Below are 26,155 nucleotides of genomic sequence, written 5' to 3' on the forward strand. Positions count from 1 at the left end.
AAAATAATTTAAGGTTAGGTACGTATTAAAAAACATCTCTAACAGAAAGGATCCTGTAAGGATACAAATAAATAGGAAATCAGAATTTAATTTTACCTTTTGAAATATTTAGTCCCAGCAAATATCTTTTATTGCATCTAAATTGTATACATTGAAATTGTACAAAACTGTATATACTTTATACAACATAATATGAACATATTATTTTGATACTATGATATAGGTATACATATATTGTATTCTATAATTAAATATTTATTTAACTTATTTTATACATTATACCACAGATCACAGTTACAGCATACAAATATATCCAAAATATTTCAAAATATAACCTAAACCATTTTATAAAAAATATATAATATAGCTAATAAAGCAAAATAGATAATTTTCAAATGGTAAACCACAATTGTGAGTATTTTGTAGTGTTTGAATTTTAATCAAGTATATCAACTTTAGCTCATAATTAATATTAGATAGAAATCAAATAGGTGGCTTTAATTATTTTTGTAAAACTAAGTATAATATTGTTTTCATACTTTTCTCATTCATATTCAAGTCTTACAAATGAATAAACTATGAACTATTGTAAAATCTTAAGACTAGATGCTTGCATAAATGAATACAAACATCTGAGATTAAAAAAATATTATTTCTAGATTTCAGTCTTTTATAATAACAGGTCACTAGCTATTTACAAATGATCATAAACAAACTAAATTATAACATAATCTAATGGTATATTAATACTTGCAGATATTTAACTTAGAATAAATAATTAAATACATTGTACACTTTTAACCTAATAGATGTAACAGTAATTAGTCCTAATATTATAGATGTTTTAAGTAGTTTTTACTTATTTTGGAAACAATCTTGACTTAAAAGCTCAAATGCTATGAAACTAATATCGGAAGGAATCATTTTCAGTAATAAAATAATTTATCATTACAAACATTTGAAAAAAAATCATAAATAAAATATTATTTATTCTTGTTGGGACGTAACATGTCTACAGCATAATCCCTCCACTTTTTTACAACGGCAATTTCTTTTTCTGATGCACCAATTTGTTGCTGAATGTACTTGAAAGCAGTATCCAAGGCCAAAGCACCACGCTGGTGATCTACTCGCTGTGCAATTAAATCATGCATATTTAGTTTCTTTCTAGTTTCATTAAAGTTATTCTACACATAAATTGAAAAAATATAAATCACATAAAATTAGTTTCAAATAATTAGTATTACAATAATTATAATTAACAATATATATTATATTATATGCATTGTGAAACTTACTTTGCAATGAGTTTTAACAACTATAACTTGAGACATGGTTTTTTTGTTAATTTTCTTTGGTAGCTCTTTTACAATCTGTTTAGTTGTTTCTTTACTAGTAATTGGAAGTTTAGCTTTGGATGTGCCAGTTTTCTCATCTTCATTGTCACTGTTTATAGATATTCGAGGCCTTTTTCTTTTACTATCAACTGTTTCATTATCATTGTTAATACTTTGTTTTGATACAACATCAGGATTAATAAAAATTGTAGGATGGTTTTTTTGTAAAGGTTTAGCAGTGCTTTTCTTATTTATCAGCATATTATGTTTACTCTTAATAGCTTCTGTTGGTGAAAAACTTATTTTTGGTTTTACTTTGTCTGGCGGTGAAGATATTGTATTCTCATCATACTTTTCTGACTTTGATACATTTAATTCAGGTAAACAATTTTGAAGTTCTGAAATTAAATATTATATAGTTAATTATATCCATTATGATGATAAAATCAGTTATTAAAAAATTAAGTTGATTTTTATAACAAAATCTGTTATTTATTAACTATGATTTACTTTAATTTTTAATGTACATGTTTCAGGATAGACTATAGGGTACTTTCCTGTTATACAAGACTACAGCTATTATTGCAACTACCTCCATTATCACGAATACTGTGATTGCTTTGTGAAACATCACAATCCTGTTATCTAAGACAACCAAAATTTGCATGCTTTCCCATTACGACAGACTACCTTATTTTTATTAATCATATTTAATTTTTTGATATTTTCTTTAATATGTAGGTATTGGTGGAGATGGCCATATTCAAATTTATTATATAAAAAAAGAAAAAAGAAAAAAAGAAAAGATTTTAATTTTAAGTAATCACTTGTAAATTGTAATGTATTTTACACGGCGAACGCCACATTTGGCGTACAGCCACTGAAAATAATAAAATAAAAATAGTAATGCACAGAATAATATTATCGTTGTCGCCGAACACGAACAAAAATGGTAAATCCACAAATAAAATAATAATTATGTGGATGGCCACATTTGAATTATACATAAAAAAAAATAAAAAAAACTCTTAAAACCACACCTTTTTGGTAGATTAAAACCTCACAATTTTTAAAATTGTTGTATCCAAAAACAACACACTTATGATTTTTACTCCAAAAAGGTCTTTACTACTTACAATACTTTATAACGTATATGTACATTTATGTAAACAAAAAAAATTTTTAAATTTAAACAAGTGTCCTTAAAAATAAATATAATTTAATTAAAAATCAAAAATATAACTATTGTGTATTTACTAACTCTTTTTAATTTTTCAATTGGAGAGACAATATTTTACACTCCCTTATGGGACTTATGTCTCAACCACTATTTAGGTACACAAGATCGAATATTTCACTAATAATAAGTGGTGGAGACTTGACTAGAGGCTTAAGACTTAAAACGTGTTAGCATGATTATTGTATAGTATCTTATTATATTCTTATATTATCTTATCCGTTGTTTAGCACAAAAAATAGTGAGCGGTTTTAAGTAGTTTTAACCCACTATAAATTTAGGTAAACGATGACCATTATAATTAAGTGTGCAATTTTTGTCTATCCACCTTTAAGGGGTCGAATTCAAAAGTGCGCGGTTTTTGGATGCAACCAAAAAATGATATCGTTCTGCTATTGTTGCAGTCGCAAAAATGGAGGTAGCCTTGGGTGGTAGTCACGATAATAACCATGGTCTCTTATAACATGGAAAGTACTATATAGCTATAGTCTGAGACTATAACTAAATAGTCTAAAGGAGTGTTTCTCAAGCTGGGGGTTGTGGCTATATTACTATTTTCTTAAGCGTTTATAAAAAAAAAAAAACAGTTATTTTTGATTTAAAATTAAATGGGATAGGTTATTAAGTAACTGACAATATCATTAATCATTGTCAATAGTTTATCTGTTTGAAATAGTACATATAATTTTATTATTTATTTATTTTATTAGTTATACGGACTTAGTCCTTTTCGACATTAACATTACATATTTGAGATAACAGAATTTGTTACAAAAGAAGAGAGAAAAAAAATTAAATCTATACATTAATACAGAATACATTTATTCGATTACAGTAACTTATATTGTAAATATATACATTAATAATTTAGCAAATCGTCGAAGGCAGGGTCTGCATTGGAAAATAAGTATATAATTAATGATTATTTTGTTTTACATTAAATTTAGGGGGCCTCATGAAAAAAAAGTTTGAGAAGCAATGTTCTATAACATGAGGTATATCTAGGCGTAACTGAACAATTTGAAAATAATATTCTTCACTTTATGGCTTTTTCATTTATCCAATAACTGACCAAATTGTGTTTTTTTTTTTCAAAAATACACTTATCATATTTATAAATTCTTTACTCAGTTAATTTGAAAATTATTTATAACCCTATAGTTAATTGAATTCTACTTATAAAATTTTTCAAATGCAAAGATTCATCATTGATTTAAAGTATACAAAAACAATAGTTATAACACTATCTTGTATTGTCTGCCAAGGACCAAGGTGATTCAATGAAACAAATCCCAACCAGCCACTCTGTAGTTTGTTCCTTTTTTATTTTTTTCATACTTACATTTAATAACTTCCAGATAAATTTAAGTTTAAAATGTACTTATGTCTAATAAATAAGGACAATCATACTTTCTCTACCAGATGTTTGTATATTATTTCCATTGTCAACACTTGAATTAAGTTCTTCTTTTACTTCAACGGTATTGTTCAACTTTATATCACTCGTTTCACAGATTGAAATATTATCACTTTCCCTTTTTTCATCAGTTGTTATACTTTCTTCAGGAGTTTGGAGATTATCTGTAAAAGTATAAAAATTATTACTATTTAATCCAATTCTACATGGCTATACATAAAATAACTATAATATCTGAATGAAACTGGTGGAAACTTTTTTTAAAAATTAAATTTACTTGGGTATATCTGATAATAAATTAACAGCTGATGAAAGTATAAAGTAATATTTAATAGTCTTTCAATGTCAATAGGCTTGATCAACTAACCAATAATTCAAGCACAACCCGTAAATAAAAATAATATTATTTTACTCACATATAGTAATATGCAAAATAATAATTAATTTGTTTTTATAAGAACTATTATTTGAATAATCAATTTAAAATTAACAGAAAAACCATAAACCAGATTTTTAATATTATTAATTTCCAATAATATTGTAGAACAAATATATTTTTGTCTCAATTCTTATGACTTAATGGCATAATAAGAATATTTCCCTACAATGACAACTGGTAATAAACAATTAATGTATTGAATGTTATACATCAGACATACTTATTTCAATAACATGAATGGTCATTGTATTTTCATTAATTTTAGAATAATAAATATAACCAGTGCTGGATAGGCACATTCAAAAATGTTTGCCTATATATTACTTAACGGCCTACAGAGTTCAACCATGTGACTGACCGGGCCTATCGAGGCCGGGACCTGAATATAACTGTAAAATAAAATAATAGTACAAATGGTATATATTGTATTTATATTCACAATAGAATAACCCTACTGGAATATACATTGAAAGAATGAAATTCCTCGGAGTGATTGTCTATATTGCTACTTAACTTATTCTGAAATGAATGGCATTTTATACACTCATAGTAGTTATACTGTACAATTTGGCCTAAATATTATAAATTCAAAGTTATTTAAATTACCTGATACAATCTGTTTCGTTGTACTGACAGTCACTTGTTGCAATTTTTTAATAATTGTTGACAACCATTTCACAAAAACAGTTGTATTACTCTCCATCACAAAATCAATACTTTTAGCCAATTCAGAGCTAGATTTTTTAGTAGTAACTAACAGCATAATATAATCAATTATCTCATCGCCTAAAAAATTTAACAAAGATAATTTAAAATAATCTAAAAACATAAATGTATAATATAATATAGGTTATAGGAACTAATTGTCTTAACAAATTAAAATGAAAAGTTGGAAATCATAACAATAGGAAAAACTTTTAAATTTATTACAATATAAAATAAATGAAATAATGTATTTTCAGTAAACTACCTACCTAATGAAAAGTTTTAAAATAAAGCAATATTTGATAGTCAAAAAATGTTAAATTTGTATTCATATTTTTATCATAAGTACCTATAGTAAAATATAACAAACTTATTCAAGTTGCATGAAAAATTATTTTATTAAATGGTTCACCAAAATTTAGTGTCAGCCAAAAAATAATGTTTAACAAGCTCACAACTGATTTATTCAATATAGAATGATTGTTTACACAATAATATTAATTTAATACTGCATAATATTGAGATTCTATCTGTAATATTATATTATGATATCAATAAATATAATATAGTATTTTTTTTAATATAATAATAATTTATCGTAATTTCTGGTTATAAATATAGGTAGCTAAACAAAGAAATGTGTTTAAAAATGAGTAAATGTTTATTATTTTATTATTTTACAAATATGAAATTATGAATATCTACCTATGGTAATTATTACTTACTGCTATTTGCATTCATTTCTTTCAGTTTTGCTCGTATTGCTTCCTATAAAAGACATAGGTATTATACAATATATAATTAGTGAATACTACAAGACAAAACTTGCGTTTCTTCAATTATTATAAGGCTTAAGGGATAGATTAAATGAGGTCCTATTTTTATGACTGTTATGAAAAAAATGTATCAAACGGTCATAGTATTTAAAACAATTTTAGTTGATATAAACTGTTTAGATCGAGATTTTTAAAAAAAGATTGATACACATCAAACGTAGTAGATACCGACATGTATCATGGTCGGATACGGATCGGTATATTTTGCACTTTTGCTGGTAAATTGCACAATATGTAACATTTTAAATTTTAACTGATACGTATCAATACATTCCAATTTCTTCTTTGAAAATCTTTGATATTTTTCAAGAAAAAGTTAACTGGGCTGTTAAGTAATAGATATTTCATAACCAGAAGATTTAAATTATTATTAGATCGAAAACTTACTTTAACTTTTATAATGACTTCGTTGCGTAAGTTGTCCATGGTTATAATTGTAATTATTGTTAGAGACAAAAACTTTAAAGGTCCAGTATTTACGAATTACGAATGTCGATAAAATATCGTTGCCGTCCGTACTCGGATAGTCGGGTCACCGGTGTACCTATAATTTATTAATATGAAAATATAACCAACTGACTCGACATAAGTAATAATAATAATAACATATTACTAGAATAAGAACTTAAATTAAAATGTCCAAAATAAAAATACAAAATCAACACTTTATCAAATGTCTGACAAATGACAATATTACAAATTACAATAATAACGTTAATGGTTATTTCTGTGGTGTTTACAATTTACATTATTTAATAATATGTATATTGTTATCTATAGTGTTTATTTTGTGGACATTTCTCTGATAAAAATGTATTTTGTGTTCGATACTCTGGTGGACAATCATGGTGATGATGGTGGTATCTCTTTTATCAGAGACAAGTTATTAATAACCGTAAAATGTATACCATTGATACCTTACGGCACGAGGAATAATTATGATTATTGTGTTTTGAATTCGTGATTACAATTTATTACTTTTATGGTTGGTCGGACCAAGTTGGTTTTCAAGTCTTGCCGTCCTCGTAGTTTAGCACGTTCGATATTTCTAATTTTTCGATGTAAAGTTAGATTTAGGCTTCGAAATGAAAGAAATATTTCAATTACCTGATACTTTGCCCGTATTCTTTGAATCCGATTCATCCGAAAAAGTGTTCATAGAATTCAACGGCGAAGACATTTTATACTTCATCGGGGCTATCGACGTCCACGTTTTGGAAGGTACGATAGAACCATGGGGTTATACGATGACCGTGGACAGTCCTAAGACTACATTGTACTCTTCGGGATTGCACGGATTGATTTCTATTAGTTCGGCTGACGGACAGAAAGCAGTTGTTGTGCTGGAGAAGAGCAGCCAATCCAGCAAATGGAAAACGTTTATGAATAATTATGTTCCCAGTATGTTAAAAGTTAAACTAAAAATTAAAAAGTATTAATCTGTCAGTGGATTTTTTAGATTACAACATGTTTGACGTGGGGGGAACTAGATTGACTCCGCCAAAACGTTTACTAGAACTAGAGGAGCAATTAGGTTGTTGGTTTGATCTGAGCAAGACTCCGATGTCAAATCAAAGACTTGTGATAAATGAACAATTTCAAAGTTTCTGTGATGAACTCCTCGAACGTCCTATTGGGTCCTCTACAGGTTAGTTTTATGTTATAGTATGAACCATTTGAAATCAATTCACAAGTTGTTTATATGTTTAGAATTAAAAATGTTTGATTTTAGGATCAATCAGAGTTATGTTGGCTGGGTACAAAAATTCTGGAAAATCAACTATGATGCGGTATTTTATAAATAAATGTCTGAAGAAGTGGAACAGAATATTAGTATTGGACTTTGATATTGGCCAAAGTGAATTTTCCATACCTGGATGTATTTCAGCATTTGTTATTGATAAACCATTACTTGGACCAAATTATACACATTTAATGCAACCATTAAAGTAATCCTAGTTATTGCACTATTATTTTTTTAAAATTTAATGAACATTTCAATAAGTTATAATCATACAGTAATTACAATAGGGTTTTTTTATATGTTTTTTAGATCATATTTTTTTGGGAGCAATGATGTTATGACTAATGTACCACTTTACAATGAAATTATTAAAAAAATAATCAACGATACCAATACTGATGAGTTGCAACTAATGCCATGTTTTATTAACACCATGGGATTTGTTGAAGGTAAAAATTAGACCTAAATCATAAATAAATAATAATATAGTGTACTCTCGATCATCCGAGGTCTTCTGGGGAATAAACCATGTACATGATCAAATTCAATAAACGTCAACCTGTGTTATTGGTTTAAAGGATGTCAGCGAACTTTTTTTTTCTCTGACCCACGCGCAACTTAGCAAATTTTACGTTTAGAATAATAATCATATTAATTTCTAAAATTTGAGTCAAATTACTTCTTATAAAATTTTAAGGTAAGATTATCTGGGGCATCTCATAGAATTTTTATAATATTTAAATTTTAAAATGCTCATTACTCGCTTTAAAGTTAAAATATAATAATAAGCCTATTAGATACCCTAGAATCTTACCCTCAAATTTTATAAGACATAATTTTACTCTAATTTTAGAAATTAATATGATTATGATCATTATTGTCAACATAATATTTGTTATATTGCGCATGGGTCAGAGAAAAAAACAATACGCTGGCGTCCTCTTAACCCAAAAAATATTTAAAAAGGGGTTCTCATTTAATTTTTCTTAAATACTACATATTATATAACATTTCAAGATTTACATAATTATAATTTTTTAATAGTATAATTATTGAATTTAACGGATTATTAATGAAATTTGTTGATCCATGGATGCCACACCACCCTAATCAATGGAACACTAATAGTATTTTTAAAAAAAAAAATCAAATAAAAAATTAAATGATTTTTTTTTTACTTTTAGGAGCAGGTCTCAAGATCTTACATGATCTTATATCTGAAACTAAACCATCTGATGTATTACAGATTAAATTCAATGACAACCAAGGGTTAAATTTGCATTCAGAAATTGTAAATGACAGTACAAAATCTTCTTTGTCATACAACCTTTGGTATTTTATGTCTACTGTTAAAAATAAGTTTGCTAAGGCTCCTTATTCACAGTAAGTTGTATACAAATAAAGTTCTTTTTTAAACATTTTTTTAACGTTTATATGTCTTTATAGAAACATTAATAAGCACATTAGACAACAATTGGTAACATCATCCTACTTCAGCAAATGTTTGGAAAGTACAGATATTTATTTTAATGATGTTGTCCCTTACAGGTATATTAGTGTAACATTGATAATTAACATAGAATAATAATATTTAATTCACAGAATAAACATCCGAAATATTAATGTCCAAATAAAGGATGTAGATGATTTAACCCGAGATGAATCTTTAGATATAATTAACGCTAATGTGTTGGCCCTGTGTGTGGCCAATAACACAGACTTATGTGAATGTGTTGGATTTGGTGTGTATTTTATGTTGTTATCATCTTCAATAATATACAAAAACTGAATATAATTATTTATTTTATTTTAGGTGTTGTTCGTGTTGTAAATAAATCTACTGGCGACATATTTATAACTACTCCAATAACACCAGATATATTGAGACATGTCAATCAGTTAAGACTTGGTAACGTTAATTTGCCATACACGTTCTATACAGAAGGTACAGAAAATCCAAAATATGTTAGTGCAAAGCAGGACAACATATTAAATGAAAAGGTTGCCAGACATTATAAAGTGATGTAATGAATGTTTTAATAATAATTGTTCTTTATCAAATATTGAAAATATTAATTAAAAAAAAAATAACAAAAATAAGTGAGATCAATGTCTTTTAAATTCTTAATATTAATCTAATGTTACTCCAGTTTATTTTAATTTATATCTCTATCAAATCTAAAATAAAGAGCTGTGAGTACCGTTTTGGTACCAATTTTAGGAATCACTAGTGATGAAATTTGATGACAATCAGCTCTGCTAGATTTTGGCAACAATTCGCCAATTTCAAATGAACCTTGTTCAATCATTAACTCAAAAGCTGCATGGCACTTATACTGGTTATTGGTTTCAAGATCATAATACCTGATAAAACAGTGACTTTATAATAACTTTTAATTATAAAATTGTAGAATATATTTAACTTACCCAAAAGGTTTTATGTTTTGACAACATACTGTACGTTTTAAGTATGGATAAAGTATAATGTCCTCCGGTTCAGTATCTAAATTATATTATGAAATATAAACTAAAATATTACTTTCAAAAAAAGGTGATATACATTTTACCTAAAACAGTTAAAATTCCATTATCCAAACAATTTCGAATCATATCAAATGATCTTCCTACATATGCTGATCGCCATTTGTCCAAAACTAAATTATTGAACTTAGGATGTTTGTGGAGTAAAAATTTGCACCAACCCGTCTCAATAGACAATTTATTTTCATCACATGTATACAAATTACATCCATCACAATAGCATGTATGACCTTTTTCTAAGAAAAATGCATCTGAAAAAATGAATAGTTAAAATTCATTCTCCAACTCCTCATTCTCATTGTTCAACAACTAACCTGGAATACTGAGATAAGCTCTGATTTTTGATGATAAATTAAAATATTGACACTGTTTAAGACGAAGAGATTTCAATATTTCATTTTGTCTCCGTTCTCTTGTATCTGGAGTATAATAACCCGAGGTTTTTCCTGCACGAATTTTTGACATTCTCAGTGTAGACGTACTTGCTTCTTCATCTATCCATCCAGCCAATTCAGCTGAACGAGATCTAACATCATGGCCACTTGCCACCAAAACATTTTCATTGGTCTTGTCTGTTTTCATCCAAGTTAAATCTGCCAATTCCGTTTCTTCGCACGCCGGACTTTGTTTTTCATCACCTTCAAAGTCAGCTTTTTCTTCAGATGGGATTGGTTGACTAGCATCCTCAGGTAATAAATCGCATTCCAAAGGCATATTTGGGACAGGATCAACAGGCGACAAGTCAATAAATGGATTTACTATGGACACCTAAGTAGTTTGGTATAATTTTTAAGTATAGTTTAAAACAATAATAATACAAATGTACTGCTATTTACTTGTTCACATTGTCCATACAAATCGACAACACCATAACAATCAGCTGGCATGTTAATTGCAGCTACTCCAAAATCTATACGATTAACAAACAATTTTAAGCGATTTTCTCCATCAATCATGATTCCAATGATATCTCCTGGTAAACAATAATTCAAATCTGGACCGTAATTACTTTTAATCTAACAACAAATAAATATATATATAATATCCTCATAAAATGTTATAGAAAATATTTACTTTAAGGCCATCAAAATATACAGAATCACCAGAAATTATCCATGTGCTATCATATCCCTTTAAAGATAACGCTGTTGCTGGTGCAGAATTATTGGTACATGTAATCTTGGACACGCCAATCATTAATGATGATTCCCACTTTTTATTTAATGTTTGGATTTCAACCTGTAAACCAATATCAATCATAACATATACTAATATAATCAATAATTAATAGTTTGTAATTAAAAAATGTACATACCTGGAATAAAGAGTTTGGTAGTAAAATATCTGATGTCATTGTTAACCCGTGATGATAACTTTCTGTTCTAGTTGCAGTACGGCCATCTCGTGATAAGCGTACATTGCGACCTCGCCAGTCATTAAATCTCATTAATTTATATGTAGACTATAAACAATTACAATATTTATTTTATTTAATAGGTTCAATTAAATTATACACGTTATTAAATTTAACACACGCTGGGTAGCTACTCCCCTCACGCTTTCAAAGTCAACTGTTTAATCCAGCTTATATGCTTATTGTAACTATTATTACAGATTGTATACATTCAAATAAAAGTTTAAAAAAAAAATTCAATTCAAATTTACCTCATCTATAAAATAACTGATTTCAGATGAACAGCATTCACTCATATCTTCGTCCAATACAGTCATTCTTTTCAGAACATTAATTGTCGTGTCTCTAAAATAAAGTAATTAATTAATTTAAAGTAGATTAAACTCTAATTTAGATTTAAATTTTTGAGAATAATTTAATACTAACACTTTAACTGATTCAGATATATCTGATGTATTTTCACTACACTGCGAAGAAACCATTTGCACATTTGTTTTAGAATCTTGATCCGTATGTATTACTTTGGCCGAAATATGACAACCGTACAAATCAATCACACCATAAATAACCTAATATCAAGTTCTTATTATTAAATATAATTTTGAAATATTTATATATTACAGTAAACTCTTGTTATACCGAATCTCATGGAAAACAGAAAGTTTGAGATAGCTAAAAATTCAAGTTACCGTCAAAGTTAATGCCAGTTGCATGAACAATCACTAAACATTCAACAAATCAAAAGTGAGCAAATGGTGGCCATTACATTAAATTAATACTTTTTTCATGCAACCCAACAATATTGTAATAGTTTCAAGAGGATTCCAATTTAGTTTCAGTTTGAGATATCAAATTTCAACATATTAAGAATCTATTGTACTTAACTTAATATATAAAATACAAAGCTCCTATGCATCGTGCATAGTAAAAAAGTTTAAAGTTTAAAGGTGGTTGGGTGTCCAGCGGTAATGTGATATTACTTATTTGAAGGCGGGTTAATGTAGTGATGATAAAGAGGGTGGATGTTAGAAAATGTCTAGCAATATTTAAATACATGATGTCATTTCTGTAGTAACCTTCCCTATTTTAGGGAATATTATGCAGTATTAAATACAGTATAAGAACTTGAAAAGTTACCTCAGGTACATTATATACAGCAGTTCCTTGATCATAGCCATTTACAAACAAATGCAATGTTCGATCCGCTGTATACTTAATACCAACTCTATCACCCTCTCTCAGCCTATCTAAGCTTGGACAATAGTTGTTCATGATCAATGATTGATTGAACCATACTTGGTTACCTATAAAACTTCAAGATTTTAATTTTATAATTAAAACAATAAAATTAAATAACATACCAGAAAAATACCATACATCTGCTTTTATATTTAAATCTTTGATATTAGATGGCAATGGAGTTTCTGGCAGACAACTAATAACACCAATTCTCATACTTCCTGCATAATTTGTATTACATTTTACTATTAATATTTGAAATAATTCGTTAGGCTGCATCTTATTGTCACATATTAAGAGGCCCCCTTTGAAAGATTTTACTCGAGTGGCTGTTCTATTATCTTCAATTAGTACTATGTTATCTCCGGATAGATATTCAATTAAATTAATATCTCTAAAATATAGAAGAAAATCATATCAACATTATTTATTCATAATACAATTAAATCAACTCTAAATACTTTTGTCCTTTAACTCCAGTTTCAGTCTGAACAGATATTGCATCATCCTGTGAGCAGCAACTTGTGTCTGAATCACTATCATCACATCTAATTTCTGGTGGACTTTGGATAGTAACTTGGGTGCATCGGCCATATATATCAATCACTGGATATAAATTTGGAGGTACACTGGTACAAGCTACCCCTTGATCATGCCCATCCAAAAAATAGTGTAAATAACCATTGTTATGTCTCATTACGCCAACCACAGAACCAACTTTAACTTTGTCCAAATCCAGTGAATAATTGTATTTAATTGCTAACCCATCTTTCATCACCGTACATCCAGATAAAACCCAAGTATCGTGATCTAAATCTGTCATGGTATTTGGCAGATCAGCAGATAGGATATTTGGGGGAATTGTAGTAACACCTAAAAAACATTTCATATTAAATATTATTTTCTATTTTCTATTAGTTCCATGATATACTTACCAACTTCTATTGAACCTGACCATCGGTCGTTAAGTTTATCCACACTAACAGAAAATAATTCACCATCTTGCAACATTTGATTGACTAGAACAATTGACTGACTAAATTCATATTCACAATACAACCGGTCAGATGTACGACCACGTGACCCAGGAACTATACGTGCATTTTTTCCATGATTAGGAAAGAATCTAACATTATTTCTTTGATATGAAATAAAAATAATTAATATGGATTATTGAATTAATTTGTAAAATATTACATACTTGTATGGAGAAATTTGATCAACATTATCACGGCATAAAGTAATTTGTGCTGCCTGTCCATATAGATCAACAACACCGTACACCCCTGTTGGAATATTTTTAGCTGCCTCTCCTTGGTCTATGCCATTTACATAGAAGTATAAAGAGCCATTTGATTTGACCATAGCACCAACACGGTCTCCTACCCTTAATGTATCTAAATTTACTCCGTATTGATTGACAACTGTAATGCCATTATGCATAATTCCTACACCAGTCATCATCCAAGTACCAGAATGTACATTTGTCATAGTTAAAGGATAGTCAATATCTCCTGGACGATGTGTTGTCACACCAATTTCTATTGAACCTGCCCATTTAGTGACTAGACGGTCCAAACGAACTTCAAATAATTCATTTGAACGCAGTGGACGCTTGGTTAACACAACACCATTATTAAAATCATCTAATGCGCTAAAATAAAAATAATTAATCAATTAAGAAACTAATAAATACTCATATTCTTCTTACTTTGGTCTGTAAGCAACAGTATTATTATTAATGACTAGAGTATGTGCACCGCACATAGGATGGAATTCAAGTAAATCTTCATTGATTACTGAAACAAAATCGATAGTTTTAATGTCTATTAAAACAAAATATGGTATCTAATCAATGGTGTTTTATTTTCTCAATCTTTATTATAATCCAAAATTATCGGTTTTTTTTTTCCATTAATAAAAAATTTGTGAAAATTAATTAGCACATATTATAGGTAAAGGTATACAAAGATCTAATTGTTTGAACATCAGTAATCAAAATAATTATAATTTAAAAATAAGACCAGTAAATTTTGATTGTATCATTGTTTTTAGCATAAAAAATACAGCTCTATTATATTGTTTAGATAAAAAGGATGCTTAATATGTTCCAAACAATTAAACGTACATTGATTATCATTAGATAAAGTTAATGAATTGCTTAGCCTTGTTAGCAAATTTTTTTCTTCATTAACATCACGATCAACAATAGTAACTTTAACCGTTCTGCCATACATATCAACTACACCCCATACTTTAGAGGGTAAATTAGAAACAGCTACTCCTTGATCAAGACCATTAATGTAATAATGTAGATCACCATTTCGCTTTCGTATCAAACCAATACGATCGCCAACCTAAAACGGTATAACAAATTTAGAATAAATTATTAATGGAATTAATCCATTATCTTAAACAATATTATAAATAGATACCTTTAAATCATCCAGATTGAAATTCCCGTATTCCCTTCTTATTCCTTTACCGTTGGCCAATATACCACGGCCAGACATCATTGAAGTACCTGTCCTCAAATTAGTCATTGTTGATGGTATCGGAATAGCTCCTGGATCATGAATAGTCACACCCACCTCAACGCTACCGCTCCACTTGTCTACTAGTTTATCAATGCGAATCTACAAAACAAACAATCAATCTCATGAAAGACTATATATTACATTTGTGGGTCGACATAATTTTTATCTTTACCTCGAATAGTTCATCGTCGAATATATTTCTATTTGTCATGACAACACCGTTATTAAATTCATCATATGCTCGAAGCCGCTTGGCTGATCTATTGTTCGGTGAAAGTTTCACTAAAGTGCCACACCGCACGTGAAATCTCAAACGGTCGTCTGAATCAGACTGCATGGTTAGGATTTTTCAGATTTAATTTCATGGGCCAAATGTTGAAACGACAATTTTATATACCACGCAGGGTTACATGACGTAAACTGTCTAGACGGATCTATCTCATCATTCAGCCGTAATTGAATGAAAACAAAGGACTGTACATTTGTCTGCGGATTGTGGAATAAAGTATAAATTGATAGTAAATTGTAAATTGGTAAAAAGTTACGATATAGGTGGTTGAAATTTGTAAGTTGAAAATAACTACTCCATCCGACGACCCGACCGTCTTGTGTCTACACCCTTATCGACTATCGTTGGAACCATTAGATAGATAACATATAAAAAAGATCGGCGACTGTCGTTTGTGATCACCATAAATCAGTTATAGATAAGAAATTAATGATAATTACTATCTTAAATCTGTGGGTTGTTTATATCATGATAATAGATATAGATGTGCTGATATAACATATTCAATCGGTCAACACGTGTTTGGTGTTTCAGACATCAGACTTCAGTGTCTGTGTTTAATATTAATTATTCTACCGTTAATCGTTTGTGTGTTTACTGTTATTTGGGTATTAATTATTAAACATTACAACAATGACGAGTTTTATTCCATGTGTGAAATGGGTAAAACAAGGTGTGTCGTTACATCAAAATACGATAAAATTATCTCAACAAGAATTAAAAGAACTAACAGAAACCAAACCCAAAGAAAAAGAGCTAAGTAAAAGTGACAAAAAAGACTATGGTTTAGAAAATTATGACGAAGAAGAAATGGATATGTCTGGAGCTATGTCCATTGGTGGTTTGGCCGTATATAATAATAATGAGTTTAATGATTCCGATAACGACAGTGACAAGCTTGATGAAATACTCAAACCGGACGACAATCTTGTATTAGTAGGCAATGTTAAAAAAACAGAGTGCTCGCTAGAAATTTATGTTTATAATGGCAATGACAAAGATTTTTACATTCATCACGACATCATTTTGAAGCATCCACCTCTATGTTTGGAATGGTTTGGTTCCGTTGGAAATTTCTGTGCTTTGGGATCCATGTCTGCCATGATAGAAGTTTGGGATTTAGATTTGATCGGGTGTTTGGAACCCACATATAGGTAACTATTATAACACAAAACTAAATAATATAAAATATTTAACACTTGATTTGCATTTAAATTTTAAATATTTCATTTGCGTTTGCAGATTGGGTAGAAAAAAGAAAAAAAATCCCGAAAAAAATTATGGTCATACTGATGCTATCTTAGATATATCGTGGAATGAACATTTACCTCATATACTTGCCAGTGGTTCAGTAGATGAGACTACCTTACTTTGGGATTTAGAAACAAATGAACCTCATACAAGAATGGAAAATTTTGGAGATCATGTTCAATCACTTAAATGGCATCCATTTGAATCACAGACACTTGCAGTTGGTTCTTCAGATTTTTATGTTTATGATTGTCGCACTTATGATACATATAAAAATTGGAATGTTAAAGGTAAAGTAGAAAAAGTTCATTGGGATCCGTCCAATGGATTCTTGTGTTACATTGGTACTGATAGAGGTAAACTAATTTGCTATGATTGTCGAGCTGATAAACCGCTGTGGAAGTATAATGGTCATGAGAATGAAATCACTGGAATTTATGTCTGGGAGAAATTTATTGTTAGCTCTTCAACAGATGAAACCTTAAAAGTATGGGATAGAGAGAATAAACACTTAATTAAAATTAGAGAATTTTCTGGTGCTTTGCATAGTTTAGATGGAAGTACTGATAACCCATCTTTAGTGGCTGTTGGTGGAAGTGGTACTTCTAAGTTTCAATTATTTGATATTAATGATTTTAGTTTAAAAACATGTTAATTTTAATAAAATAAATTTTTAAAAAAGTTTTGTTAATGTTATTTGTAATAATGATTGCTCCTTATATTGTCTCCAGACATTTACAAATTGGTCATAATCCATATTTTGATTGTCTAGCTATTACTGAACTGTGAACATAGAAAACGTGTTGGACTGAAAAACTCGTCCTATTATCTGTCGACACTATCACAGATTATATTAAATTATTTTATTTAATCTGTGGCACTATATTGATTTCTTTTGTTTATTCTTTATTTGAAAAATAACAGATTCATTATTACTAAGAATTTTATTTTTGTTTGTATGATTCTAATGAAAATATAGCTCGGCTACCAATAGGAACAAATAGTCTGATAACGAATATGTGATAAGAATTACGAACGGTTCAAAACAAACCGTTATCACGGTTCACCCCATTTAAATTACACAGGCAAGAAATAATTTGAACTAGATATTCATTTTTAATATATTTCTGTTCAATTCTTAGCCTAATGACCATTCATTATTTAAAATATACACGTTTTGACAAATTTTAATTCAATAACCTTGAAGATTGGTGTATTTGTTCGTGAGAAAATCGAATTTTATAAATGTAAATATTGAAGCAGAACAATATTGCGTATAGTCGTATAGACTATCAGCTAATACTTCAATAAGTAAAAGTTAAGTCTACCCAATGACAAAAATTAAATATTTGTTCTTTACTTGTTTTTAGTTTTATAAATTTATAAATATGGTTCAGTGTTGGGTTCCGTTATGTTCCCATATTTCTAATAGAGAAGACTGTAAGTTTTTTAGGTTCCCTGCAAATGATGCACTACGCAATAATTGGGCCAAAGCAGTAAGGTAGGATCTTGTTAACTTTAGTTCAATTTTTATACTATATCAAAATAATATATTATTTACTATTTATATTGGTAACATTTCCTTGTTATTAATGTAGAAGATCAGATGCTATACCCACAAAAAACACAAAAATTTGCAATTGTCATTTTAAGGAAGGATTAAAAATCAATGGTCCTAGTATTTTTTCGTGGAATAAAAATTCACATTTTAATTTTGCTTCTCCAGAAAAATGCACAAAGTATGCTGTAATATCCTTATGTAGTTTTTTCCAAGTTGAATTTTGATGCACGATATATGTTGTGACTATTAATTATGTCAATGTTTGTTCCCAGAGTGGACCAATGGGGTAAGTTGCCAGTGGGTGGAAACAAAAAAATACTATTTAAAATTATCATAAATCCTTTCTTTGAAAAAAATATTTAATTTGAATCAAAAAAATTTGAAAATCTTTGTTTAAAAAGTAATTTAAAAAATATGTACTGATGAATGTTACATATATTTAAATTACCTAAATTAATTATTATTTTCTGTGTCCTCCAAACTAATGCTTAAGTTTTTTTTTTCTTACTGTGCAATCAAAAACTAATCTTAACCAAAATATGGAGACATCTTATTGTTGCTCCAAGGTCTTCAATTATGCTACTGTGTTTGTGATTACTAACATTTTAAGTAAACTTATTTTTAGTTTAATTATAAACTTTATGGTTAAACTTTGTCATTTTTAGTAATGTAATAATTTTGTATGTTTAAATAATTGTTATTTCTATGTGTGGAGAAGTATTTATTGAATTTGTAAAACATTCTTTATGTCCAAAATATTATTTTTATTAGATAGTGCATGAACTATTTGTAATTACTAATATAACTATTATTAAATGTAGCTGAAGATGATTGATTTAGAATAAATTTTTGCATCAGTTTTATGTTGTATTTTATTTAATTAATTAATTAACATTCTTGTATAATAATGTTTTTAATATTAAAGGCGCCAAAAAGTACTTGTTGAGACTGAAAACGATATTGATAATGGTGAATCTATGAACACTAAACTTAATTGTGAAATTGAAACTGTGAGTATGCCCAATGAAGAAGAAGCTTCCAGTAACAACGTTATAAAAGAAAAAAATCAATTAATTGAGTCACTTCAATCTAAAAATGATAGTTTAAACAAGGAAATTATGTTTCTTAAAAACCGTTCTTTTGGTTACCACTCTATAGAATCCAATGGCAAAATGTTTGATTTTTATTGTGGCATTAGTAAAGTTATGTTTGATCTTATTATTGAATTGGTTTCTAAAGTTGAAATCAATTATTATTATACTTGGAGTGTGAAGAAGTTATGTTTAAATGACCAAGTTCTTATGACTCTGATGAAATTAAGATTAAACTTATGTTATACAGACTTAGCATTCAGATTTGGTATTAGTGAATCTACAGTTGGCAATATTATAATAACTTTCATTAGTGTTCTTCATGAAATTTTATTTGTCAGCTTAATGAGTAAAGTACCATCTCAAAATAAAAACCAAAACTGTTTACCTAATTGCTTCAATGATTTTAAAAACTGTAGGATTACTTTAGACTGCACTGAAATGTCCTGTGATATTCCAAACTCATTAGTTGATCAGAAATTGACTTACAGCTCATATAAACATAGAAATACCCTCAAAGGACTTGTTGGAGTGGCTCCTAATGGTGTAATTACTTATGCTAGTAAGTTGTACCCAGGATCTACTTCAGACAAAAAAATTGTAAGTCATTGTGGGGTCTTAGAAATATTACAACCAGGTGACTTAGTTTTAGCCGACAAAGGATTTTTAATATCTGACATTTTGCCTCCTGGAACTTCTTTGAACATTCCTCCGTTTTTAATGACTCCACAATTTACGCCCAGTGAAGTTATTCGTACAAAAAACATAGCTAGGGCCCGAATACACGTAGAAAGAGTTATGGTAAGACTTAAAAATTTCAAAATTTTAGCTCACATTCCAAACACGTTGTATACAAGGGCTTCTTTGGTATTCCAACTTTGTGCTGCTTTAGTAAATTTCCAAAATCCTATATTAAAAGAAGTTGAACATTTATTTAATATTAATCAAGAATGATAAACTAAATATAAAATAAATATGCATTTGTCAAAAAAAAAATTTATTGTAAGTTTTATACAGAACAAAATAAAAATTATATTATTAAGTTGAATTATTTGATAAAATAAAAGGAATAAATTGATTATAATAAAAGTTTAATAACAAGTCTATATTTGTTGACCAGGCATCATCTTTAAAAACTTTTAAGGCTACCAAAGATTTAGGTGTCCAAACAATAAGAATAGTAGATGTTGTTTTTGTCATATACATTTGTGCTTGAATTTGATCATAATACTGGTGAATAGGATTCAAAATGAAATTATTACTAGCAACATCAAAATTAATTATATAATCTTTAGTTTTTGACAGGCAGTCTTTTAAATCTTCATCCCTATATTTATAAGGACATTTTACTTCAATGCAACTCATTGAGTTATCATCAATAAAAGTTAGACCATCTGGACTGGATGCTAACAACCCAGACTCATGTAACCAAACTCCAGTTTTTATTACTTGCATATTATATTTTTTTTCAAATTCTTGTACTGCATTTATTTCATGTGTCTTACCCCATTCGATTGATTTTACCCCCTCAACACAATAAGTACCCAATAAGGTTTTAAATAGTGAAGTAGGATAACGATTTCTCTTTATGGACTGAAGAATTTTATGAAAATTACTAGACGTTAATCTATACTTTCGATAAAGGCACCACTTGATATTTTCAGACTGACCAACAGTTTCTGATGCTATTCTTTTTATATCATCAAAACTTACTTTAAACATATCTAACATCAATTTATAATTATGTGATATTCGAAATTCTTCAGAATGTATGAAATGGTCCAACTTCAAAATATCACTAAAATCATTAGATTTGGGTTCTGGGCTTAGTAACCAAGTAAACCCAACATTTTTTTCCATAGTGACCAACTTGTTATAGCATATACCCGCAAAATCTACACCTGAATTATCTTTTATAGCTTTAAAATCATTTGGATACATTTCATCAATAGTCTGAATATCTTCACTATCTTTTGTACCTTTTTTCGACCAACTACAAGAAACGTCTGTAACAGATATATTGTTGTGTCCATGAAGAAGCAGAGATACCATATGATGACACTTAGTACGACCAGTTGGACAAGTACAAGTAGCATAATCAACATCACTACCTTTGAAGAATATCTGTATATGAATAAGAGTAAGTATTTATAATATATAATAATCAATAGATAAAAATTAAACATATTATGTTCATATAGAATACCTACCTTAACATCATACAGTTTATTTTTCATGCTAGCATGAACTTGGCCACTTAAAATTCCAACATCAGACAAATAATTAAAGCATACCACATGACCACTTTCAAATGAATTTTCTCCCTTCGAGAATATCTTTTTGTCATCAATAAAATTAATTATGGAAGAAAGCTTGATTATGGTATGCGAAGTCATATTTTTAAATTACAAGAAAAAAATAAACCTACTCTATTTAATCAGGTACTTACACAAATTTTTTCACGAAGATGAAAGTTTTAAGAACACAAAGTAATAAAAGTCAAAAAATAAAATCTTCAATAGTGCATCAACTCCTAAATTATGGATTAGGGTAGGAGAGAATTACACAATTCTTACAACCTCAACAGAAATTAAAAAATTAAAACTTATTTTATCAAAGACAGTGAATAATTATATTGTTCTGCTTCAATATTTACTTTTATAAAATTCGATTTTCTCACGAACAAATACACCAATCTTCAAGGTTATTGAATTAAAATTTGTCAAAACGTGTATATTTTAAATAATGAATGGTCATTAGGCTAAGAATTGAACAGAAATATATTAAAAATGAATATCTAGTTCAAATTATTTCTTGCCTGTGTAATTTAAATGGGGTGAACCGTGATAACGGTTTGTTTTGAACCGTTCGTAATTCTTATCACATATTCGTTATCAGACTATTTGTTCCTATTGTGAGGCGCTTGTTAATTTATAAGTTATATAGTATATACTATATTATCCAATGCATGTTCTCTTTTTAGAGTTCTGTCTAACCTTTTTAACACGACAAACTCGTTTAGTATATTACCTATTTTATTTAGCAAAAAAAGGAGAAAAAAATGTGTAATATTCATTTTTAATTCAATAAAACTTTTACTACATTATTGTGAAAGTAGTAGACATAATACTATAAACACTGATTTAACCCATACCTGGTGATAATAATAAAAACTAGACATTTTTTTTTTTATTATTATTTAGCACGATTCAATATAATATATCTTTAATCATGTAGTATAGATAAGCGTGACAGTTGTATACATTACAAGTGACTAGAACAAACTATAAAGCGTATTTTATGCATACAAACGAGTAGGAATGAATAATAGATAAAAATATTATGTTTATTAAAAACAAAATGATTAAAAGTCTAAAAGCAAAGGAGAAGATGCTGTTGTGGTATGGTTTTCATTATCTGTTTCATCAGTATCCAAGCATAATTGTGATAGTTCTGTCAGAGCAGAAACAGAATCATTCTTTTTAAGTAGTGGTGGCAAATCTCTATACACTCTTGGATTGTCAACTGAATTGTGTATACTTTCCTATAATTTAAATTATTAATATATAATTAAATTGAGTACCTAGTTAATATACATAATAAATTACAACATATAAATATTTTTTCTTACATCGTTTAGATCATCTTGGTTAAGTTCGCTTACTGGCTGGACAGACTTATATTGAAATGCAGTACAAGTCAAATCCATCTCAATAGGAAAGAGCGGTGGTTCACTAACGTTGTTACCTCCAAGCATCATCCAACTTATTTCACGATTGTAACTAGCCATTTGTGAAGCGATTGCATGTAATTGACCTACAACATCATGTACATGTTTATTTTCTAATAGTTCAATTTTAGCCAAAACATCTTCTCTGAGTGCAGCAAATCGTTTTCTTGCTAACTGTCGGCATCTCAATACAAGTCTATACAAAAAAAAACATGATTATAGATTAACAAAAACATTTTTGGGATCAATATGTTTCGGTCTCTATCTGTAAGTACACTCAAACTGATATTTTATTTGTCATATCGGTATACCTGTATTCATAATTTCCTGTTTCAATGCGATATAAAGGTTCGTCTGCCGAACAATAAGTTATCTCTTCATCATCTAACTCTTTGACTTTTAAACAGTAAGATAAATATTCAAATTTCACATCGGCGTACTTGCGTATTGTTTGCTTGGTGTCTGGGATAGCTTTATTCAGGTATGTACCAAATGACCTAGATATCTATTCCAGAACTATAAATTATATTTAAAATAACAATGTATTAATTATTTTATACTTACGGGTTTTAGAGCTTTGATTAGCATAAGGCCTTGCCGCTCCATTCGTCGGTGATATTCAGCAAAGCGCACTAAAGCTTCACTAGCTCTAGGTTGTGGTTCTCTAGCACCTATTTCAGCAAATGTGTCCCCAAACTCTGCAATAAATATATACAGACGAATAGATGATGATTATTATAGAATATTGGTTGGATCACATTAATATGATCTTAAAAATACTGTATCTTGAAAGTACCTTTAAAACATTGGGTCAGGGCATAAAATGCACGAAGTACACGTTCTGTATGATCAACCAAGTGACGATATGATTGTTCCATGTCATCCAGCTGTTGTAAACGTTTAACTAGACTATCATTGACTAGTATTGCACGAGACATACCCAAAGAATCAGCAGTGGTGGCCGACATACGTTCAACTAGTCTATGTTTAACTTTTTTTAATACAATATCCAAAGTTTTGCCTTGACGAGCATCAGCGTGTAATTTGTTGTATTTCAAAATTACTCGTCCCTTACATTCAAATAGATTAACATATATAAGAATCTAAAGTTAAGTTTTACACGAAAAAGTAACTCACAACACTTGATTGTATCATTTGTGCTACTTGTAATTTTGTATGTCCACGTACACATTCATTATTTATAGCTAGAAGCTCATCACCACTTTCTAATGTACCATCTAATGCAGCCGGTGAATTGTCGGATACCTATGATAATATAATATCATTCACATAAGTACATAAGTTGACAAATCAATATTTTCTAGAAGTGAAGTAAAGGAACTCATACCTGGATAACATAAATACAAGGGCAGTGAGGCGGTCCTCCGCCAATTGTTATTCCTATAAGGTTGGTTGTCGTGTCCTTATTAATTGTGACAACCCCAGAGGTTACTTTCATACCCCTAAACAAGTTAAATAAATTAGGGTAAAAATACCACGATTAAGTAAATATTTAAACTTACATTTTATCTTCATCAAAACACAGATCGCCATATTCATAGTCGTACATTGTAAGTAAGAAAATTCTTAATACGCCCAAGAATAGTTTTTTTTCTTTGCAATGTTGTAAGTATATTATATTATAATATTCTGAAATTGAACATACCTATTTAGAGTTAATAAATTGTGAATTGATCCTAACAGCTGGAAATAGGAAGTCATTTAAGTTGAAACCTTCAACATTATATCATACAAATTTATACAAGAATATAATATATTGAAGTATAAAATATTTATAGGCCATAATATCGTGAAACTTCAAATCCGGCTGAATAAAGAATCTATAAGAGAATTTCGATTTGATTGCAAACAAATACTAATACTAAATGTCCAACAGTATACACTAAAAATCCAGACAAAAACAGAAATTCAATCACTGTAGTCAATTTTCCAAGCCGCCACAGACACAAACAACGTCAATATTTGATATTTTAATGTTAATTAATAATAGGTAATTACTTATTAAACGTTTTCTCTAGACATTTTTCTCACCGAGTCGCGAGTGTCGCGAGTCGTGATTGGCTAATTTCTAACAATTGTCAACTACAGAAATACTCCGTACTGACCAGACGACCAGTGAACAGTGAACACTGAACACTTCAACACTGAAATACTGAATACTGATTGATTTTGACTGATTAATGATTAGCATTTAGTATTTTATTCTGTGATAGTACGGACATATGGACTTGACGGGATGGGGACAGTTGGGCCCCGTGATAAGAGTTGGGTCCCGTGATAAGAAATTATAATTGATAACCTTAATCAAGAGTTCGAATTCTAACCTCAAATAAAAAAATTACAAATTAATACCAACCATCAGGGATTACATACCAGGGCTATACCAGGGATTTAGCAGTGACACCAATACGAAATAAGTCACGTCAGTGATGCCATGCTAGCGGCACTCGTCGCTACGCTCCTCGGCGCCGTCGCTCCGCTCCGCTAATCGAAAATATCCCCCGACTTGCTGTGCAACACCACATCAAGTTGGTCACATGGTAACCACAGAGTAACCGCCGCATAACCACTCATACCATATTTGGACAAGTGCTTATCACTCAATTTTAATAATGCTGATAAAATTGGCTGTTATCAGGCGGGGACCCAACTGCCCGATGCCCTGGACTTGACATGACAACAAGGCAGGCTGGTCCACATAATATAATATATAAAAATACATTTATCTATACATACATGTAAATCTATATTCTATATTTTTAGTCA

At 29.1% G+C, this 26,155-nt stretch overlaps 6 protein-coding genes and 1 pseudogene across 10 annotated transcripts; 3 read left to right on the forward strand and 4 right to left on the reverse strand.

Annotated features, from left to right (window-relative positions):
- Nucleotides 1-722: 722 nt before the first annotated feature.
- On the reverse strand, nucleotides 723-6,732 carry LOC132949964 (uncharacterized). Of its 4 annotated transcripts, none has more exons than XM_061021101.1 (7): nucleotides 6,585-6,732; nucleotides 6,359-6,515; nucleotides 5,861-5,903; nucleotides 5,037-5,216; nucleotides 3,985-4,155; nucleotides 1,299-1,735; nucleotides 723-1,187 (listed from the first exon to the last, which is right to left on the reverse strand). In XM_061021101.1, exons 2-7 carry the CDS (start codon nucleotides 6,395-6,397, stop codon nucleotides 984-986), a joined length of 1,074 nt encoding a protein of 357 aa, XP_060877084.1. In that variant the 5' UTR covers nucleotides 6,398-6,515; nucleotides 6,585-6,732; the 3' UTR covers nucleotides 723-983. The 4 variants fall into 4 exon arrangements, with proteins under 4 accessions (XP_060877084.1, XP_060877085.1, XP_060877086.1 ...); XM_061021102.1 differs by having other exon boundaries at nucleotides 6,637-6,686; XM_061021103.1 differs by having other exon boundaries at nucleotides 723-1,133; nucleotides 6,359-6,721.
- Nucleotides 6,733-6,934: 202 nt separating this feature from the next.
- On the forward strand, nucleotides 6,935-9,819 carry LOC132949962 (polynucleotide 5'-hydroxyl-kinase nol9). Its single transcript, XM_061021098.1, has 8 exons — nucleotides 6,935-7,372; nucleotides 7,431-7,619; nucleotides 7,704-7,920; nucleotides 8,025-8,164; nucleotides 8,900-9,098; nucleotides 9,162-9,263; nucleotides 9,318-9,457; nucleotides 9,529-9,819. Exons 1-8 carry the CDS (start codon nucleotides 7,057-7,059, stop codon nucleotides 9,741-9,743), a joined length of 1,518 nt encoding a protein of 505 aa, XP_060877081.1. The 5' UTR covers nucleotides 6,935-7,056; the 3' UTR covers nucleotides 9,744-9,819.
- LOC132949961 (neuralized-like protein 4) lies at nucleotides 9,728-16,096 on the reverse strand. The gene is made up of 18 exons (XM_061021097.1): nucleotides 15,619-16,096; nucleotides 15,345-15,545; nucleotides 15,038-15,266; nucleotides 14,621-14,708; nucleotides 14,111-14,563; nucleotides 13,845-14,047; nucleotides 13,371-13,782; nucleotides 13,032-13,303; nucleotides 12,808-12,974; nucleotides 12,097-12,239; nucleotides 11,922-12,015; nucleotides 11,572-11,718; nucleotides 11,331-11,495; nucleotides 11,093-11,272; nucleotides 10,571-11,024; nucleotides 10,283-10,507; nucleotides 10,143-10,218; nucleotides 9,728-10,079 (listed from the first exon to the last, which is right to left on the reverse strand). Exons 1-18 carry the CDS (start codon nucleotides 15,781-15,783, stop codon nucleotides 9,872-9,874), a joined length of 3,882 nt encoding a protein of 1,293 aa, XP_060877080.1. The 5' UTR covers nucleotides 15,784-16,096; the 3' UTR covers nucleotides 9,728-9,871.
- Nucleotides 16,097-16,231: 135 nt separating this feature from the next.
- LOC132949963 (periodic tryptophan protein 1 homolog) lies at nucleotides 16,232-18,724 on the forward strand. Its single transcript, XM_061021099.1, has 2 exons — nucleotides 16,232-16,889; nucleotides 16,978-18,724. The coding sequence occupies exons 1-2, from the start codon at nucleotides 16,369-16,371 to the stop codon at nucleotides 17,639-17,641; spliced, it is 1,185 nt and encodes a 394-aa protein (XP_060877082.1). The 5' UTR covers nucleotides 16,232-16,368; the 3' UTR covers nucleotides 17,642-18,724.
- Nucleotides 18,375-20,854, forward strand: LOC132950705 (uncharacterized). Its single transcript, XM_061022243.1, has 5 exons — nucleotides 18,375-18,487; nucleotides 18,585-18,732; nucleotides 18,820-18,833; nucleotides 19,473-20,439; nucleotides 20,759-20,854. The coding sequence occupies exons 1-5, from the start codon at nucleotides 18,375-18,377 to the stop codon at nucleotides 20,852-20,854; spliced, it is 1,338 nt and encodes a 445-aa protein (XP_060878226.1).
- Nucleotides 20,855-20,951: 97 nt separating this feature from the next.
- On the reverse strand, nucleotides 20,952-22,146 carry LOC132950706 (uncharacterized; annotated as a pseudogene).
- Nucleotides 22,147-22,700: 554 nt separating this feature from the next.
- Nucleotides 22,701-25,617, reverse strand: LOC132950780 (PRKCA-binding protein-like). Of its 2 annotated transcripts, none has more exons than XM_061022339.1 (9): nucleotides 25,388-25,617; nucleotides 24,892-25,018; nucleotides 24,717-24,831; nucleotides 24,506-24,634; nucleotides 24,165-24,438; nucleotides 23,933-24,066; nucleotides 23,680-23,873; nucleotides 23,270-23,564; nucleotides 22,701-23,182 (listed from the first exon to the last, which is right to left on the reverse strand). In XM_061022339.1, the coding sequence occupies exons 2-9, from the start codon at nucleotides 24,936-24,938 to the stop codon at nucleotides 23,003-23,005; spliced, it is 1,368 nt and encodes a 455-aa protein (XP_060878322.1). In that variant the 5' UTR covers nucleotides 24,939-25,018; nucleotides 25,388-25,617; the 3' UTR covers nucleotides 22,701-23,002. The 2 variants fall into 2 exon arrangements, with proteins under 2 accessions (XP_060878322.1, XP_060878323.1); XM_061022340.1 differs by having other exon boundaries at nucleotides 24,892-25,034.
- Nucleotides 25,618-26,155: the final 538 nt, after the last annotated feature.

Source organism: Metopolophium dirhodum, chromosome 8 (assembly GCF_019925205.1).
Source record: "Metopolophium dirhodum isolate CAU chromosome 8, ASM1992520v1, whole genome shotgun sequence".
Lineage (NCBI taxonomy): Eukaryota > Metazoa > Arthropoda > Insecta > Hemiptera > Aphididae > Metopolophium > Metopolophium dirhodum.

Coding starts and splice junctions, on each gene's coding strand:
- LOC132950780 (XM_061022339.1), bottom strand. CDS start 24,938: ATGTACGACTATGAATATGGCGATCTGTGTTTTGATGAAGATAAAAT. Junction 24,832..24,891: donor TGTTTTGATGAAGATAAAAT/GTAAGTTTAAAT, acceptor TAACTTGTTTAG/GGGTATGAAAGTAACCTCTG. Junction 23,183..23,269: donor ACCAAGATGATCTAAACGAT/GTAAGAAAAAAT, acceptor TTTAAATTATAG/GAAAGTATACACAATTCAGT.
- LOC132950705 (XM_061022243.1), top strand. CDS start 18,375: ATGGTTCAGTGTTGGGTTCCGTTATGTTCCCATATTTCTAATAGAGAA. Junction 18,488..18,584: donor AATTGGGCCAAAGCAGTAAG/GTAGGATCTTGT, acceptor TTATTAATGTAG/AAGATCAGATGCTATACCCA. Junction 20,440..20,758: donor TACACGTAGAAAGAGTTATG/GTAAGACTTAAA, acceptor TTTGTTGACCAG/GCATCATCTTTAAAAACTTT.
- LOC132949962 (XM_061021098.1), top strand. CDS start 7,057: ATGAAAGAAATATTTCAATTACCTGATACTTTGCCCGTATTCTTTGAA. Junction 9,099..9,161: donor GCTAAGGCTCCTTATTCACA/GTAAGTTGTATA, acceptor ATGTCTTTATAG/AAACATTAATAAGCACATTA. Junction 9,458..9,528: donor ATGTGAATGTGTTGGATTTG/GTGTGTATTTTA, acceptor ATTTTATTTTAG/GTGTTGTTCGTGTTGTAAAT.
- LOC132949961 (XM_061021097.1), bottom strand. CDS start 15,783: ATGCAGTCTGATTCAGACGACCGTTTGAGATTTCACGTGCGGTGTGGC. Junction 14,709..15,037: donor TTTATCTAATGATAATCAAT/GTACGTTTAATT, acceptor ATTTTGTTTCAG/TAATCAATGAAGATTTACTT. Junction 14,564..14,620: donor ACTGTTGCTTACAGACCAAA/GTAAGAAGAATA, acceptor TTTTTATTTTAG/CGCATTAGATGATTTTAATA.
- LOC132949963 (XM_061021099.1), top strand. CDS start 16,369: ATGACGAGTTTTATTCCATGTGTGAAATGGGTAAAACAAGGTGTGTCG. Junction 16,890..16,977: donor TGTTTGGAACCCACATATAG/GTAACTATTATA, acceptor TTGCGTTTGCAG/ATTGGGTAGAAAAAAGAAAA.
- LOC132949964 (XM_061021101.1), bottom strand. CDS start 6,397: ATGGACAACTTACGCAACGAAGTCATTATAAAAGTTAAA. Junction 4,156..5,036: donor AACGAAACAGATTGTATCAG/GTAATTTAAATA, acceptor ATACTTTTACAG/ATAATCTCCAAACTCCTGAA. Junction 1,188..1,298: donor TTGTTAAAACTCATTGCAAA/GTAAGTTTCACA, acceptor ATTTATGTGTAG/AATAACTTTAATGAAACTAG.